At 37.0% G+C, this 17,694-nt stretch overlaps 1 protein-coding gene across 2 annotated transcripts in view; it reads left to right on the top strand.

Annotated features, from left to right (window-relative positions):
- The window catches only part of LAMA4 (laminin subunit alpha 4), a 96,951-nt gene that overhangs the window by 50,897 nt on the left and 28,360 nt on the right, over positions 1-17,694 (top strand). Inside the window, exons 10-20 of one of the 2 annotated variants that reach the window (XM_048935529.1) lie at positions 354-521; positions 1,237-1,430; positions 3,248-3,364; positions 5,931-6,079; positions 8,166-8,307; positions 9,332-9,428; positions 9,995-10,111; positions 11,111-11,296; positions 14,460-14,599; positions 15,820-15,993; positions 17,139-17,281. In XM_048935529.1, coding sequence (XP_048791486.1) covers positions 354-521; positions 1,237-1,430; positions 3,248-3,364; positions 5,931-6,079; positions 8,166-8,307; positions 9,332-9,428; positions 9,995-10,111; positions 11,111-11,296; positions 14,460-14,599; positions 15,820-15,993; positions 17,139-17,281 — 1,627 coding nt within the window. Of the gene's footprint in view, positions 1-353; positions 522-1,236; positions 1,431-3,247; positions 3,365-5,930; positions 6,080-8,165; positions 8,308-9,331; positions 9,429-9,994; positions 10,115-11,110; positions 11,297-14,459; positions 14,600-15,819; positions 15,994-17,138; positions 17,282-17,694 lie in introns of both variants that reach the window. The other variant, XM_048935528.1, reaches the window with a different exon arrangement.

Genomic DNA, 17,694 nt, shown 5'->3' with positions numbered 1-17,694 from the left:
TTTTTCAGTAGCACTTCAAAACATGATCCCAGATGAAAGCCCCAATCTGCTACGTGCCACAGAGCTCAAAATGAAAAGATGATCCCAGCTGCCAAGCCAAATAAAGCACATTACCGTTGCCTGTTTAATCTCATTGTCTTCTGATGAGATCCCTACATATGCCAGAAACTGTTTATTTCCAGGTTTCATTTTAAGACTGGATTAAAGATAATAATTACCTACTGTAGAGTCGTAGGATAATTAAAATTTTCTTTTGCTACCAGCATGATCTGGATTCACAAAAATAGAAGTACTCCACAATGTTTACTTCTCTGTAGCATGCTAGATTGACCATCTGTTCCTTTTTCCCACAGAAATCAGCAGCAAGATGAAATACTATGCGATTCAACAAGAGCTAAGCTCTGAAGAAATTGCCCAGAAGCTGAGTGTGGCTGAGGAGATGCTGAAGGAGATCAAACGCCGTAAGCCTTTCACAAATGAGAGGCAACTTGCAGATGAAGAGGAACATGCTGCAGAGGACTGTGAGTTTTGAATCTGTTTTCCATTCACCCAGATGTTGATATGCAACAGGCTCAGGCTGGGCAGCTTAGGGCATAATGCTGAGGTCCACGCTGGGCAGCTTGGGTGGTAATGCTGAGATCCTGGGGAGGAACAGCAGATGCTGGTGGTTGAGCAGCCACACACATCACAGTTTGGGAGAATGTAAGAGCAGGTAGTATGAGACCTGTGTGTCCATCAGCAGGCTTCTGTCATTAATTACTTAAACAAGAAGTGAAAGAGATTAAATAATTCCTAGTTCTGATGGTTTGAAGGAAAAAAAAAAAAAAGCACAAGAGCAAATCTGGGGTAAAAGAAGAAGAAAAAAAGAGTGAAAGAACCAAAGAAGCCATTATCTGCCAATATGAAAGCAATCTCAGCTTCAGGCAGCCAGTCTCCTAACCCAAGCTAGTGTAACTCTGTTGACTTCAGGAGATTGTCAAGCATGAAATAAACATCGGGGCTACAGCTTTTTCTTTTCATGCCTTTCCCCACCCTACTAAAGCTGTGGAAAAGATGCCAGCAGCTCTGATGGGCATAACACTGAGACTGTTACAGCGGCCGAAAGCGCCCCTGCTTTAAAATGACTTCCCCAGGTCTCTGCTTGTTGCAGGACAGACATAAAAATACACAATAGTCTGTATGCATGTCTGCATGTACCTGCTCTGGCTAATCGGCCATCTCTGATTTTTCTTTCAGTGTTACAGCGAGTTGAAGAGTTTCATGAGAGGTACAATGACACCAGATCTCTGGTTTCTGATGTGGTGGAGCAGCTCAGTGAACACAATATGAAGCTGTCAGACCTGGAGGAGGCATTAGGCCAGGCACTTGACTATGTTACACAAACAGAGGCAATAAATAAGGAAAACACAGCCAATCTTCAAGAACATGAGGTATTATTACTGCAGTCTATTTATTATCAGCATCTGTGAAATAGCTCATATTTACCACTACTTAAAATAGTGGATTACCATTTAGATTTAGAAATCACCACCTCAAAAAAGATCCTTTAACTCCTCAGCAGGATGAGTTTAACATTCCAGTTCTAAACAAGTTGAGAAGTGCAAAAATTATGCCTTTTTTTGTGAAGTGACAATGCATGTTGCTTTTGGCATGGCATGTCCTAGCTGGCCAAGGAAAAGCTGGTTACTGATGCGTAAATGTAGGAAGATGTATTCCAAGTAGCACAGTTGCTATAAATACTGTGCTGGAATTGTTTCATCTACTATGCATTCATTTATAAAGTGGAAGGACTTCATGCTCACAGATACAGTTGTGTTCTAATGAAATATTCTGTTTATAGAGACTGTGCTGCATTAGGTTCTGGGCTGTGGTTGGGTTCATACTGCCCTATCCAAACTTTCTCTCTGCTCCTCTTTTAAGCAAAACTCCTTCCCTTTTTTTTTTTTTTTTTTTTTGCTTTTGTTGTTCTTCTTGTTGTTTAGAAAGAGTAGATGATTGTCTTTGCACCAGCAAGCACAAATCCAACCAACACCAGATAGGTTGAAAATGGGTTTCCTATTTGCTAGGTGAACTGCCTTGCTATGAGGCTACAGTAGTTTCTTCTTTTGCACTGTTTTATACTGAATAACTTCAGTATTTTGAACAAAGCAATAAATCAGAGGAGAGCTCAGAGGAGACCTTCCCCTGTGGTACCCCCACAGAAGGGGGAAGTTCACATGTGAGTGGTGGAGTTAGGTTCAAATAGCATCTGGCTGATGAGAAAATTGAACTTTGAGGTCCTTCATACTAGAAAGGTACTTAATACATTGTTCATATAAAAAAAAAAAAAAAAAAAAAAAAAGATTATTGTTTTCCTTGCAGCCATTTGATGAGACTTCTGTTTTTTTTTAAGGGATGCAAAATTAGACTGTCTCACCTAAAATTCTTCCTCTGGTTTATTTTTTAATCAAGAAAAGAAAAAAAAAGAAAAATATAGGATCGTTTGAACCTGTTTTCATTTTAATGACTGAAATTGTTTTGTGTCTGGAGGAGAGCAGTTTAGGGAGCAATCCTTTCATCACAAGAATGATCTTATGAATTCAGACCAACCTCTGTATTTCATAGCACAACATTGGCTCCATTTTGAGCTCTGTACTAGAAGTTCATGATGATGTGGAATGTCTAATAATTCAGTAGATAACTCAAGCACATTATTCTTTTGAAGTCATCTACAAGAAGCTTGAGATCCTTTGTGTATAAAGTCTCTTTATTTTTCTGTTGTTTCATTGTTGTAGTTGCAGGTTGCAGTTCATGTGACGTGTCTGAAACGAAGCCTTATGTGAGCTAGCAGCAGTCATAAGTGTGTTCTGTTGGATTTTCCAGTTGGATTTTTATTATTCCTCACAATGAGAGAGTGTTCAAGTTAGCTTTATTATTGAGAGTGAAAAACATTCACAATACCATAGATTTAAAATCCTACAGATTGATTTGTTTATGCTGACCATTCACTAATACTTAATCCCAATAACTGTTCTTGCTGTAATATATAATATTAAAAAAATAATTCTTATAAAAGATTTTTTCCCATAAGGACTAAACATTAATGGAATAACACCATTTTATTAATAGAGGTATCTATGAAAAACTTCGACTTCATAATTATCCAAAATCTATTTAGTTTACCTTTTCTTAAATTAACACTAGTAACAAAACAAAAATTATAACACTATTCTATCAATCAGAGCAATTTTTTTGTTGATTTCTGTAGAAACAACATGAGAAATTAAAAGAGCAAGCAGATGAAGTGAACAGTATTGTGTTAAGTGCCACAGCTATTCTGGCAGAACCACAAAAAATCAGCTCAGAGTTAAGTGAGGTAATAAAGGTAGGTGCCTCATTGACTTGTCTAAATGGTATGTCATGAATTTTTGAACTTTTAAAAAGTCATGTGCTTAGATCACTGAATGAAAAACACCTTTTTCCTTTCCTTTCCTTTCCTTTCCTTTCCTTTCCTTTCCTTTCCTTTCCTTTCCTTTCCTTTCCTTTCCTTTCCTTTCCTTTCCTTTCCTTTCCTTTCCTTTCCTTTCCTTTCCTTTCCTTTCCTTTCCTTTCCTTTCCTTTCCTTTCCTTTCCTTTCCTTTCCTTTCCTTTCCTTTCCTTTCCTTTCCTTTCCTTTCCTTTCCTTTCCTTTCCTTCCCTTCCCTTCCCTTCCCTTCCCTTCCCTTCCCTTCCCTTCCCTTCCCTTCCCTTCCCTTCCCTTCCCTTCCCTTCCCTTCCCTTCCCTTCCCTTCCCTTCCCTTCCCTTCCCTTCCCTTCCCTTCCCTTCCCTTCCCTTCCCTTCCCTTCCCTTCCCTTCCCTTCCCTTCCCTTCCCTTCCCTTCCCTTCCCTTCCCTTCCCTTCCCTTCCCTTCCCTTCCCTTCCCTTCCCTCCCCTCCCCTCCCCTCCCCTCCCCTCCCCTCCCCTCCCCTCTCCTCTCCTCTCCTCTCCTCTCCTCTCCTCTCCTCTCCTCTCCTCTCCTCTCCTCTCCTCTCCTCTCCTCTCCTCTCCTCTCCTCTCCTCTCCTCTCCTCTCTTTTACTGTTTCAATGATGAAAAACTGATGAAAAATAAAGTATAACTCCTCCTGGATGAAAAGTGCTGTAACATTTTACTGCCGTGGAAAAATAATATATTAGAAGTACACATTATTGTAGGCACAACTAATTGAAGAATTTTGCTGCAGGGTTCTCAGTCATTTCAGTATGAGTGGCTGCCAAATGGTGCTTTGGTGGCATACTGTACTTTTCTCATGCCTTCAAGTGAGCACAGAAGGCAGCTCCCATGTCTCAGTTTTAAAACCAATCATAGAATTGATGATGGTCAAAATGTAAATTGTACATATAAAGATATTATCTTGACATTCTCTTTTGGAACTATAGATTAGGATCCAGTCCTCTGAATGAGACAAGGTGTTGTGGGAAATTTTTAGAAGATTAAACTTTCCCATGGTTTTTGAACTTTCTATGAAAAAAATCCAAAAACCCAAAGAAAATAGAAGTGGGATTTTTCCAACTAAAATCCTTGCTGTTTTACAAAAGCTGTTTGTTTTTTTCCTCCTTCCTTATAATAAGAATTGTTGATAGTTCAAGACAAATGAAAATTCCCTACAAACATTTATTTTGGCCACAGTTGTTCAGAGCAACACAAAAACAAATGTCAACATTTTTTCTTGGAAAATTAACTATAGAAAACAACAAGACTACAGTCTTCTTTAATTATAGCCATCCCAAGGTAGTCAGTCAGTTTGATATTTTTTTCTCATGTGTTTTGTGTAAAATAAATTGCTGCAGTTTCTCGTTCAGGGTACGATAAATCTGCCATAGGGGATGGTTGCATAGCAGGGGAATAGTAACTTCCATCCTCACCAGCAGTGAGATTCTTTGTACTTCACTCATTCATCCTTTTTCTCTCCCTTGTTTCATCCTTTTTTTCTGTATTTACAATCGCAGTTGTAATCATCAAGCTTGCTGCCAAAGTTGTGTACTAGAGAGAAGGTGAACAGATGTCCACTTGGGCCTTCACACAGATATTTCGTATAAGAAAAGTCTGTAGCTAAAGCAAAGTGAGTACTTCTCCTTTGCCCACACATACATGTTAGTTTTCTGATAGACTCCTGCAAACCAGACAAATACAAGATATCCTCCTGCTGTAAGAGCTATTTCTGTGCAAGGCAACAAAATGGGACCGGGACTATTCTCACAGCTGTGTGTGGCACAGCTTACATCTGTATTGCTAAACTCTGTCCCTTTCCAAGAACATGCCTCCTCCACGTTGCCCCTGGGGCACAGGCACTGCCTCATTCCCCAAGGAGGTACGCTTGGAAGATTGGCAGCTGACCAGGGCCAAAACAAGTGCCAGGGATCATGCACTAATGGGATGCTTTGTAAGCCAGCCCACTCCCGCATTGTTTAGTTTGCTTGTAGTTTAGAAGTCCCAAGAATTAATTTCTGGCCTGCAGGTTTAAAAAAAAAATAAAAAATAAAAAATAAAGCAAACACACCATGGTTTCCATTTCATAATTTGGTGTCACAATAAGGGGATTTTGCAAAGATCTGGTTTAATTATTCTACCTAGTCATGCTTCACAACAAAAAAGCTTGCCATTGGCACTGTTCTAAAGTAAACACAACAGATGGCAATACATCTCTCAACTGTCTCTCTTTTGTATTTCTCTTATCTCTCTATAATATCTTTTTAAGAGATTTCTTGAATTTTGGCTGATTTTTATCTTCCTGCGTTTGTCTTGCTTCACCAACACTCATAAGACACCCTTTACTCTCTTTTATCTGATAAAAATATAAAAGAAAACAAATGCATTATAACATAAAAGGTAAAATAAAACATAATAATTTTTTAAAAGACCTGATTTTTTTATGATTTTCCTACTCTTTCCTTCCTTCCATATTTATTCAGAATGTGTCAGGGTTCTACGCAGAAATAGATGGAGCAAAAAAGGAATTGCAAGAAAAAATAGCCAATCTGTCTCTGTTCGATGCTGAGCTGGAAGAAAAGGCTATGCAGCATGCACATAACCTAAGAAGACTTGCTGATGAGTTGGACCGGTAAAATTTAACTTCAGCAGACTCTGTTCATACAAGTGCTAATTATTGAACAGCTGAATGAACTGAGAAAAGCAGAAACACAGTGACATTAGATACACTGGCTGTAAACAAGCATTAAACAAATTGCTGGGAACTCATGTGTGGAAAGAACTTTCATGGTCCAGAGAGAAAATCTGAATTTGAGCAAAACAAAATCTATTCATCTTCTCAAAGCATAGACAAATGTATCTTGTGTGATATTCTTCTCTTTCTAATTTGGCACGTTCTCCTCTTGCCATAATATGAGAATAGAAAAGGCAAACTACTGAAAAGTAGTACAATACAGGCAGATTAAATGGGGCTGGCAGATACTGCTTTTGTTAGTGAGTTATTTCATACTAAAAAATGTTTTTGTAGTATGGGCCATAAAATGGGATTTGTGATAGTTTTTGTTTAAGAAGTGGTTCACACATGGAATATATCTTGAAGTGTAAATTGTGCTTCAGTGAAACAAGCCCTCTGTAATTCCAAAAGTTTATTGCAAGGCCTCCTATTTTGCTGGCAAACAGACTTTCCTTCAATTTACTAAAAAGTCACTCTAAGCAGATTTAAAATATGACTTTATTTGCAATTGGTACTACACATGAAAAAATCACTGCTGCAAGTGATTTTTTAAAGAAAATGCTTCACCAAATTCTACCTTAAGCAATGAACATACATTTTCAGAGGATAAAGTGTTATAACTACTCATCAAGCATATTATCTAAATACCAGTTGTTTCTTAATATTAGTACACAGTGGATAGGAGATTTAAACAGTGACAAAATAACAGATGGCTTTCCTTTATAGAGCTGTACAAAGCTGATATCTAAAACTCTTGTTCTATAATGCTACACAAACTACAGACAGCCTAGAAAGTGAACAATATGTTCAGTCTGAGATCGCCTAGCTGGGGGTAGTAGAATCACTTGAAAGAAACTACCCCACATGGCTAATCTTCAACCTTTCCTAAAATAATCTTAAAATTACTACCAACTCCAATATATCAAGAATTTGATATAAAATGAGCAGGAATAATTGCAAAATATCCAGATGGAAATGTGCTGATTCTTAATTTTTGAGAAGATCGTCCTGCAGTGAAACTTTAATCCTTTAAAACATTTAGCCTATCTTCAAGTCATTATGTTGTTTTTCAGTTGATTGGTTGTTTTATGTTGTTGTCGTTGTTTGTTCTTTAATGGATTTCCTTTATAAACTTGTTAGGCTTTTTTGTTGTTGAAGTTTATTTGGAGGGAATGGAATATAGCAGAAAATTATTACTGATAATTGGAAAATTGTTATGCCTTCAGCGTGCAAATACACTGAAGTGAATGCACAGAAGCAGATATACATGTATGTCTAATATTTATATAAATATATTCTCTGAATTCTGTTTATCACAAAAATATAGAAAATAATGCTTACTCAAAGTTAGTAATTACTGAAGGGTCAGCCCTAAGCCAACTGTTTCGAATCTCCTCTGAAGACCATTTAGCTCTTAATATGCACATCGAGTTCTACCATGCCAGCAAGGCAACATTATATTTCTGAAATCAAACTTCTTGCAAAATTTCATGACCAGTGGATAGTTCTTCATCTAATTCTCCCCCTTTTCCCATCTACATTTGGAACATATAAACAGTCTGTTGATACAGCTGTCCTGATCACTGGTACACGTAGTTCTTTCCATTCACAGCCAGGAGTTATCTCCATAGAAGGACAACCCACTGATCTGTTATTCTGTCTGTTTATGAAATATCTATCCAGATTTTTTAAATAGATAAAAGCTTAGAAGTTACCTGTTACTGCTCACATAGATGTGAAGGCCAAATTCCCAGAGCTTTAGCAAGTTGGAAACCCTTGGGATGTACCTGCTATCCACATAGTTTTCTCCTGCTTTAGATTGGCATGGATGGTCATACCCAATGAAGGGAATACACTCCAGGCCAGAACATATTTATGTGCAAAATTATATAGTCAAGATTCATAGAATGTTAAGAAAGCTAATCAATTTGAAACTAATTTGATGCAGTTTGGTTTCTTCCTCTGTTTACTCTCTTTTTAACAGGAATTTACATGGTGTTGATACAAATGGATTGGTACAAAGGGCAATAAATGCTTCAAATGTATATGAAAATATTGCTGGTTATATTGAAGAAGCTAATAAAGCTGCTTTACTGGCACTGAACACAACAAACCGGGTCAATGATGTAAGTAGTTGTCATAACACCAGCATTTATGTGCAATGCTACAGGGGCTTTGAACACCTAAGTCTGAAGAAAAAACAAGATCTAGCTTCATTGTCCGCATCAAAGTTCTCACTGCACATTTTGCTTCATATGTTATTTCCTGAATTAAATCCTAGGTGGTCAACCGTTCTGCCTGTCTACATTCCCCTGTAATTTACAAAGAAGCAATAGGGCCTTCCTGTCAATGAGTACAGGGAGATGCTTCTTTGTCCTATCACTCAACCTGAGACAGTCCTGTAAAAGTGCAGACAACTCCCTGGCTCTGTAGGAATGGGTGCTTGAGTCCTCCTCTTCCACACAGTACCAGGTGGAAGGAAAGGATCAGTGACAGGATCATCACTGTTTCTCATAGAAAGTTAAAATGAGGCAAATAACCCACTTGTATGCTCACTGCTTTAATGAGGATGCTAGTTTTGTCTCGGGCCTTACTGTTCTAAAATATTTTATTTCCTTTTTTACGTTTATAATTTTAAAAGACTTTAGTAGCAATTTATTAGTAGGATAGAAAGAGGAACTGGTTGGATTGCAGGGACCAGATCCCTAGGGATTTTGAGTCCTGTCCTCTGCTTACAGTATGCTAATGGGGACTGGAAACAGTTCCCCACACAGCACACGTTCATCACCTGATAGAACTGACAGTGGAAACAAACACGATGCCTAACTAACATGCAGAATGAATACCAAGTTGGTATATTAGAGCTGATAAATTAAGAGGAGTTCTCTGTTTTCTGCATCTTAGTTATCCTTTATTGCTCTCTGAAAAGTACGTTTCTCTAAGCTTTTATTACAGCCTATAGGAAATTTTCCTTTCAATCTTCTTTTTGTATTCCAGTTGCCAATCTTAAATACTAACAAGAAAAATGAAACTGCTGTTGACTTTGAAGTTACATTTATATCAAGCAATACATTGTCTAGAATTATACACTTTAAAAGGAAACATTTGGTAAACATTATTTTGACTTTCTTTTTTGAAATACACTTGCAGGCTGCAGTTGGAATTGATACTCAGATCACTTACCATAGAGGTAAAAGTGAAGAACTTGTCAGCCGAGCCATGCAGCTACAACAGACAGCAGCTTACAGTAAATATACAAAGTTTATTTCATTTACAAAAGGACCATCTGAAATATATCCACTGTTTAAATATCTGCACCCATAAATAGTTTTTCACATGTAAATATACTCAGTTAAGTAGTTGACTGAAATCAATTCACAACAGTTTAAGTATTCAGGAATCTGGATTTCTTCAGTGTTGGATAATAATAAATGTTAAAAGATTTTGACTTTTTTTTTTTTTCTTTTCACTGAAAATGAATGATAGCACTAAGATTATGGAAATGACCTCTTCAATTTTTCAGGACCTTTTGAGTTTCTTAGACTTTCTCCTGTGTAAGTTTGGAATTGGAAAACACAATGAGAATTGGCACTGACTGAGTTAAGGCAATTAATGGCTATGAGCATCAAGGTTGCTTATGACTTTAGATTATATAAAGTCAAGAGTGCTACTGTAGCCGATGCTAAAAAATGTCTTAGCATACTACCTATGGTATACTAAAGGCTTAATAACATACCTCAGTAGGAGAAAATTTATCTTTTTAAAATGCTCCTTTGATATCATTCAGTCATATCTCCTAATTTCTCCCCACAGGTAATGATTTAACCATTGCAGACACCAGCCGTCATGTCAATGGCACTGTGGCACGAATGCATGCTGTGCAAAGCAAACTGATGAGAGCCATCACAAAAATGCAATCAGCAGAACTAGGTTGTAAGAAATCTCATTTTATGATTCTTTGCCTTCAAATGCTTTGCACCGCATTTTATCTTTGCATATGGCCTATGAAGTTGATATTAAGATTTCAGTTCCAGGAAGGCTCAAACAAATTTGATGGAAATGACAAGACATAATTAATATCAATCCATCTTTAATGTATTCATGATAAAATTATACATTTTTTCCATCAGAAAGTACTAACATTTGTTTTGATCCTGCTTCCTACAATTGTCCTCTCCCATTTAACTCTTGATTTTTTCAGGGCTTTGGAGAATTTACAAATCTGTGAATTTACTCTATTGATTGTCAAAATCTAATTCTCATATAATCACATACAGAGTATTTGGGAGATTAATTACTGGCAGTCTTGACTGACAAAATCTCACTTTAGTTTCTCAGAAAACAGACATCATAGAGCATCCATCTCATACCCAAAGATGTCCAAAGTTGACATATTCAAAATTCTCCATTAATTCCTATTCTTGCTTTTTACTACTAAGATATCATATGCAAAATGCCATGATTTTGGAAATACATTCCTTGGTAACTCAAAAAGAAAAAACGAAAACAAAAACTGGATGTGGAATAACAAAAGCATTTTAGTACCTTGGATTTCTCTGCATGGAAAATAACTTTCATGAAAAATATTTAGTCTTTACGTAAATTTTCTTTTAAAACACAAAGAAAATCAGAATATCCTTGGACTATGCAACAACTTTCAAAAAACAAGGATACTGAAAAATTTTATCAATACAAACTATGAGGAAATAAGGATTTGTTATATTTAAACAATTAATATAACGGTAGACCACCCACTAGGACTTTTGAGTATTCCTTGTGGAAACAAAGAGAAGACCAAATAAGCAAGGTTGGATCTCCACTCTGCAAAAGCTAAAATCCTCTTAATCTCATCACTTTTAAAGTACAGGCAACAGCTCATTTGAAACTTTGTCAATGTTCATTTCCTCTCATCCCTTATTTATTATGTAGTGGAGGCCAGACAGCGCTTGGAGCAAGCTAAACAGAAGACTGCAGAGGCTGTTAGCACTACTGTGACAGTAACACAGGCTACAACTCCCATGGATGAGAATGTGAGGTTGTGGTCTCAGAACCTGCAAAACTTCCAGCACGATTCAGCTGCATACGACAGCGCTGTGCACTCAGCTGGAGATGCAGGTACAGCAGCCTGTGTTTTGCTATTCTGTAGTATTAAAAAAGAAGGGAATCATTGCAGCATCATGCTGTGCAAATTGTTTACACTGCATTTTCATTGCTTATAATCTTGTGGAATTTTATCTATAGGAAAATATTGTAAAAAGTAGCATTTGCCATGAGGCTTGACTCCTCTTTAAAACTTCTGGATACATGAGCATTTCTAAAAATGACTTAAACACTTAAGGGCTGAAGTCATACTGGCTTCTAAGTCAGTTTTATTAGGGTACCAACGTCACAATGAAATGTGGACAGATTATTTACATACTTTTCATTATGATACATGGTTCAGCTATTGTTTTTGTAACACTGGGAGGCACTTAAAAACAGAGCTGTTCTATCCTCAGTGGTACAAACATAGAGTTGAAAAGGTCCCTGATTTGATAAGCAAAGGAGTCAAAGAGGAATAAGGAGGAAATACAATATTTAAGTAGGATGATTGCTAGAAAAGCTTGTAAACGTTACATCAATTTCACTTTTATTAGGAAGGGCAAAGAGGAAGAATAGAGAACAAATGTGAGGGTTTGTTAGGAAGAATGGAGAGTACCAACAACAAAGGGGACTGCACTGGAACTGCTCCAGTTAGATGTGGCTGTGATTCACAGCCTGGTAAGACAGATGTTGAGTTGTCTGAGGGCAGCAGAGCGCTTTCAGATCAGTTGTGTGCATCCTGGAAACAGGAATGTCCATCAAAGCCCAAGAGGAAGTATTGAAATATGTTCAGCCAGGTGCCTGCACCGTTTTTCTCTGCCACAGCAGAGAAAGCCTCTAAGCTATCTGCCCAAACTGCCCTTGACTGAAGCTTGCATGGCATTTTTGGAAGGGTGAGAACATGTCATGGCTGTGGTGTTTGAGAAGACTTAACATTTTGCCATTGTGCAGGGAATTTATGATTTTCAGCAGAGGATGAAGTGTAGTTTGGGAAAGAAAACACTGAAAGAGAAAGTATCTAAAAGGTTACAGTCAAGATGTTTCCTACTTGACAGTTTGCTCTCTGTCCCCTTTTTTTAGTATTTTGTGACTAGGAAAGACTCCTTTTTACTTTTATTCCAAAGACTAAAAAATCATCATTCTTCTTTGTTGAAGAATGCCATATAAAGGATAAAAAGAAGAGGTTTATGGCAAGATTTTACTAGGAGTAACAGATGACAGTTAGGAGCTTTCATATCACAGCTGTGTTTCTATCTTCGCATCTAAATTTCAAACAGACAAAAAGCCAGTTTTTCAAGATATCTGATCAAATACAGTTACAATTCAGTTGGTGGTTTAAAACAAAACAACCAACAGCAAAAAAGGGATGCTTAAAATTTGCTGTATCACTTTCTGAGCTTGGAATTTTTTAACAGTAGAGAGGACTTTTTTTTCTAAGTGATTATTGTGATACGCTTCATTTCAAAAGGCAGAGCAAACTTTCTGCAAGAGAATTAGTATACTGTTGCATTGTTTTGTTGATTTTTTAAATAGAATACTTAATGCAGTCTGGAAATAATGTGTTAGGTTAATTCAGTGTGCTTCGTTGAGGACTTGTTGAAAAAATGGCACTTTTTGTATACTGTAAGGCTTACATGCAATATATTATTCTATATAGCATATAAGGTCTTTCAGGACTTAAGGAAAATAACTGGAGAACCTAGAGTTCCTCACAGCTCACTCCTATACTGAACTTGGAGGAAAAACACAAGTGAAAAGAGCCAAGTAGAGGGAGAGGAAGGTTGTGGCAAATACAGCTTTCTACTCTACCCAGAGGGAAGCAGGCTGTATGGGACTCCATGGGATCTTCTGTTACTCTGTGCTACTCTGAGTGAAGCTGAGAGCTGCTTCAGTCTGTAGTCAGCATGGAACGGAGAGCACAGAATAGAATTTTTTTCCCTTCTTTATAATGATAGTACAGCTGAAGATTAGGTTCTCTACCTGTCTCCCTATCTTTTCAGACGAGTAAAAATACAAGGAAAGGAACACAAGAACAAGTGGATGCAAGTTGATAACCCTTAAAACATAACTAAAAACCTGACAAATCAGATCTTAACCTTTGCAGTGAATCCATGTCATTAAAAATTAACTATGACTACTGGATCTTGCTTGTATGCATGAAGCTTGTGGCTAAAATCACATTTAATTATACTCAGCTACTTATACCTATACTCAATTAGAGATGCAAAATGATGTGATGTGTAAATATCCTTCAAAGGGCAGCATGTCAGTGGAATCAGATGTGACAAAACTGTATGATCATCAGGAGTAGTTCTTTTCCTTTCTCTGTAATTTTTCTGCTTATCTTTCTGCCTTTGAACACATTAAAGCAGACACATTTCCCTTTGACCACCATCCTTCTCCCACACATACCAAGAGATACTGCAGCAAAAGACTAGAAGCACAGGACTGTGATTCATGACCTTGTCATACATAGACAGGAAAGCTGAGGAGTCTGGGACAGATAGTAAGTACAGTTTAGGTGCACATTCATCATCTTCTGAGCTTCTCTGCCATTGTACAGCACAAAGCTTTTACCACAGGCTGAAAGCAGCAATGTTTCTGTTAGCACAGTGGGCTACTACATCACTCCACAGCTGTTGCTTCTATGTGGGTGGAGAAATGCACAGCTGAGAGCAGAGGAAAGCAGCCTGTTCAGCTCCTCTAAACTGAATTTGAAAAGCTCATGAGCCTCTCTGAAATTCCCAGATCAGCCACAGATCTCGAGTGAGATGCCAAACAACTAATCCTTCTGCTCCAGTTGCCGTATCTGTAAGATCGGGTTTAACATTTATCTGCCTTGAAGGAAGATGAAAAGGTTAAAATGATTAACATTTACAAAGCTCCTTTAGAAAAATAGTACATAGGTACAACTTCTAGTAGTTATTAGAAGTCCCATGAAAAAATAGCTGCGTTTGTGCAAGGCAAAAAATAAAAGTTTTCTTCCAAACACTTTTGTGCAGACTAGATATAGTAGATATACTAGATAAGACACTAACCTTTCTGAAATCAGTGGTTCTCATGCACCACACCCAGGACTTGTTCTGAAAGTACAAGGAGGTGGGCTGGTTGAAGACTGCAAGGAGCAATTTTCCTAGTGCAAAACTGGTGTTGCAAAGAGGAAGAAAACAAGCTGTCACTTCTTTTCTAACTGCAGTGAAGAAGCTTACGGAAGTCTTCCCTCAACTCCTGGATAAACTGCGCAAAGTAGAACAGAAGGCACCAGCAAACAATATTTCTTCCAGCATTCAGCGGATTAGAGACTTGATTGCCCAAACCAGGAGTGTGGCGAGCAAGGTAAAACTTTGAGATGGGGTATTTGGTTAATAGTGCTAATTATCATATACATCTTCCCAGGAGCTTTATTTTCTTGGGCTATGTCTGAAGACTGAACCTTGAAATCTCCTCCCAACTACATAAACAAAATACGTGAAAGTCAATAAAATATTTGCAATTCATATTTATAAGCAGTTAACATTACCATAGTGTTCACTGCAGACTGTTTCTACTGGAGTAGCAACTTTAGTTAAGTGATAGGCACAGAGTTAATGATGGCCACTGTTTACAGGTAAAACTCAACTGGCAATATTCGTTAGATGCAGGAGGAATTATGGCAACATAACACAAACTCTCCTCAGTTGAGAGTCTTCCTTTTTTTTCTTGTGAATTAATTTTCTGCAGACTAGGAGAATCTTTAACTCATGCATATTTAATAGAGAAAAACGCTTTCATTTTCATACATTAATTATGAAGGATTTTTCTGTAATAAGAACACTGAGGTCAAAAATTAAAACAATATATTTGAGTTAATTCACAAAAATCAAAAATTCAGTTCATTATTACATGCTCACAATGCTATTCATGTACATTCCTTTTTTTTTTTTAAAAAAAAAAAGGCAAAATTCATCTAGTACATGAATACCTGGGAAATGTTTGACTTTTCTTTAAAGGTCTTTCATCATTCAGGAATATATTGCCTAAACTTGAAAACATTACTGCATTTATGTTGAAGTTCATAGTTCATTTTGAACTAAAATGTATTAAAATTTGATTAGCATCTTCTATATGTCACTGTAACTTCAATAATAAAACAGGATTACTCATAAACAGAAAATTGGCCGTAGTACTCTCAATGCAAAGAAAAATTACAGGTAGAAGTTTTATAGCCCTGTAGGAACTTCGTTATAGTCTGTACCTTGCAATGTAGCCCAAATTCAACTAAGCACACAACAATGTCCCACTGAAATTTAAATTACATTAAGAATGTTCTTAAACATATTCTAATTTAATATTAATATTCGTAAGCATAGTTAATGAGGAGTTTAATTTACTATCTTCTCTTTAAAGCATCTTCCATAAGTGATTGTTATAAACATAAAATTCTAAATAGCACCTATATAGGTGCTGATTTTATTCTAGTAGTAAGAGAGGCTACTGACCAAGATTTCTTGCACATTTACCCCAAGCAATGTCTACAGGCAGCAGTAATGTCTCACTTAGTGCACTTGCAACTGCAGGTCCAGGTTTCTATGATGTTTGGAGGCGAATCAGCTGTTGAAGTCAATCCAAAGATCAACGTGGAGGAACTGAAGTCTTTCACTTCCATGAGCTTGTATATAAAGCTTCAGAAAGACAACCCACAACTGGCAGCATCTCCAGACAGATTCATTTTGTACCTTGGAAACAAAAATGTAAGAGAATAGCCCAGTTAATTTTTATACGTATAAAAAAATGTTGCAATATGTTTGAAGTTCATCTGCCCTTGTTTATTCCTCTTGCTTTTTCTCCATTTCACAAAATACAAGGTATCTATTGTCAGCTGATTTAAAAACTGCCACTGACTTAGTGCAAAGCAAAGTGCAAGGGCTTCCAGCACGCCTGTCCCTGAAACTTCTGCGATTCTTACTGCAAGCAATGAAGGATTCTCTCCAACAGGCAAATTGGGCTGCCTACGCAGCATGCTTTTGTGTTTGCCACTGCTGGGAGCTTCACTTGCCATTTGAACTGCCAGTACTGAGCAGCTACCATTACTTGTATTGCTTTTTTTATGGGCCACAATTTAACCAGGTTTATGCTGCTGAGAGTGACAATTCCAAACTTTCAAGGCCAGAAGTCCATAAGTAAGAAGGCTCTTTGCCGGAGGCTTGTGGTGCTGCTGTACACCTGTACTTCACTGCTTTGAAATACTTAGAAATGGCATATGCTCTCACTACCTGCAAGTGTTGTGAAAGAGTTGCTCATTAAATTGTGATTCCTGAAAGAAGAAAAATTGCATCTCACAAGCCAAATAGAATCCTGACAAGGTCTTAGCTGAGAAGGGTAAAACAGCATGCTTTTCTTTTTAAACTTTTCTAAAAAGAAACCTACTGTATAAATTAAGAGAAACCCCTCCTGGTAAGAGAACTATTTGCATCATAGTACCTAGGCTTCAAACAAATTTTTCTTCTTCAAATATTTAACACCTTTGCACAGTAAATACTGATAAGTAGCTTCTCATTAAACATGACCAATTTACAGTCAGTAAAAATCTTATGACCTTGTATTTTCTTGATTAAAAATGGATAAAACATCAGAGGTTTTTTTCTGTCCAGTGAAGGAAACTGATTAGAGAGTTAAGATTTTTAATTATATTTATATAATATATAAAATATAAATATAATATGTAAAATTACAAATATAAATTATATAATGTATATATTATTTTAATAGAACATGTAAGAAACCTTACTTTTTAAAGCCTTCATTTTGTTTTACATAGCCCAATACTTTACCAGTGCTCTGCAAAAAATCTGTTTTGATGTTGCAGCTCTGACATCCTTCTCCACTGATGTTTTAGGTTAAAAATTACATGGGACTGGCAATTAAAAATGACAACCTTGTCTACATTTATAACCTGGGAGACCAAGATGTGGAAATACCTCTGGACTCCAAGCCAGTCAGCACCTGGCCTTCTTACTTCAGCATCATCAAAATTGAAAGGTAAACAGACAATGTACATTTCACCACATTCAAACAGCTTCAAAGAGAGGAAACAAACAAATAAATAAATAAATAAATAAATAACCAGAAAAGGCTGTCCCAGAATTGCTCATTAGTAATCTTAAGTGTCTGGTTCTATCACTGCTGGAGTAAATGGAAATTTGTTTTGCTTCTAGAGAGCCAGGACCATGGGGACATATGAAGGGGAAGGGAAAGTGTCTGTAATTTTTCTGTTTTTTTCCCTGTAGAATACCAGTCTTCTAATGAGGGGAAGAAGAAAAAAAAAAAACAAACAAACAAAAAACACCTTTCTGGAGCTGGAGGCTTCCTGCTGTTGTCTGTGGCTTTCTGCATTTATTTTTTTTTTAATCTAGCAAACACAAAACTCTCTTCTCTTACAATTTCCTTCTGCA

Source organism: Lagopus muta, chromosome 2 (genome assembly GCF_023343835.1).
Source record: "Lagopus muta isolate bLagMut1 chromosome 2, bLagMut1 primary, whole genome shotgun sequence".
Taxonomy (NCBI): Eukaryota; Metazoa; Chordata; class Aves; order Galliformes; family Phasianidae; genus Lagopus; species Lagopus muta.
The sequence above is the reverse complement of the archived record's forward strand: the minus strand, read 5'-3'. Positions and strand labels throughout refer to the sequence as shown.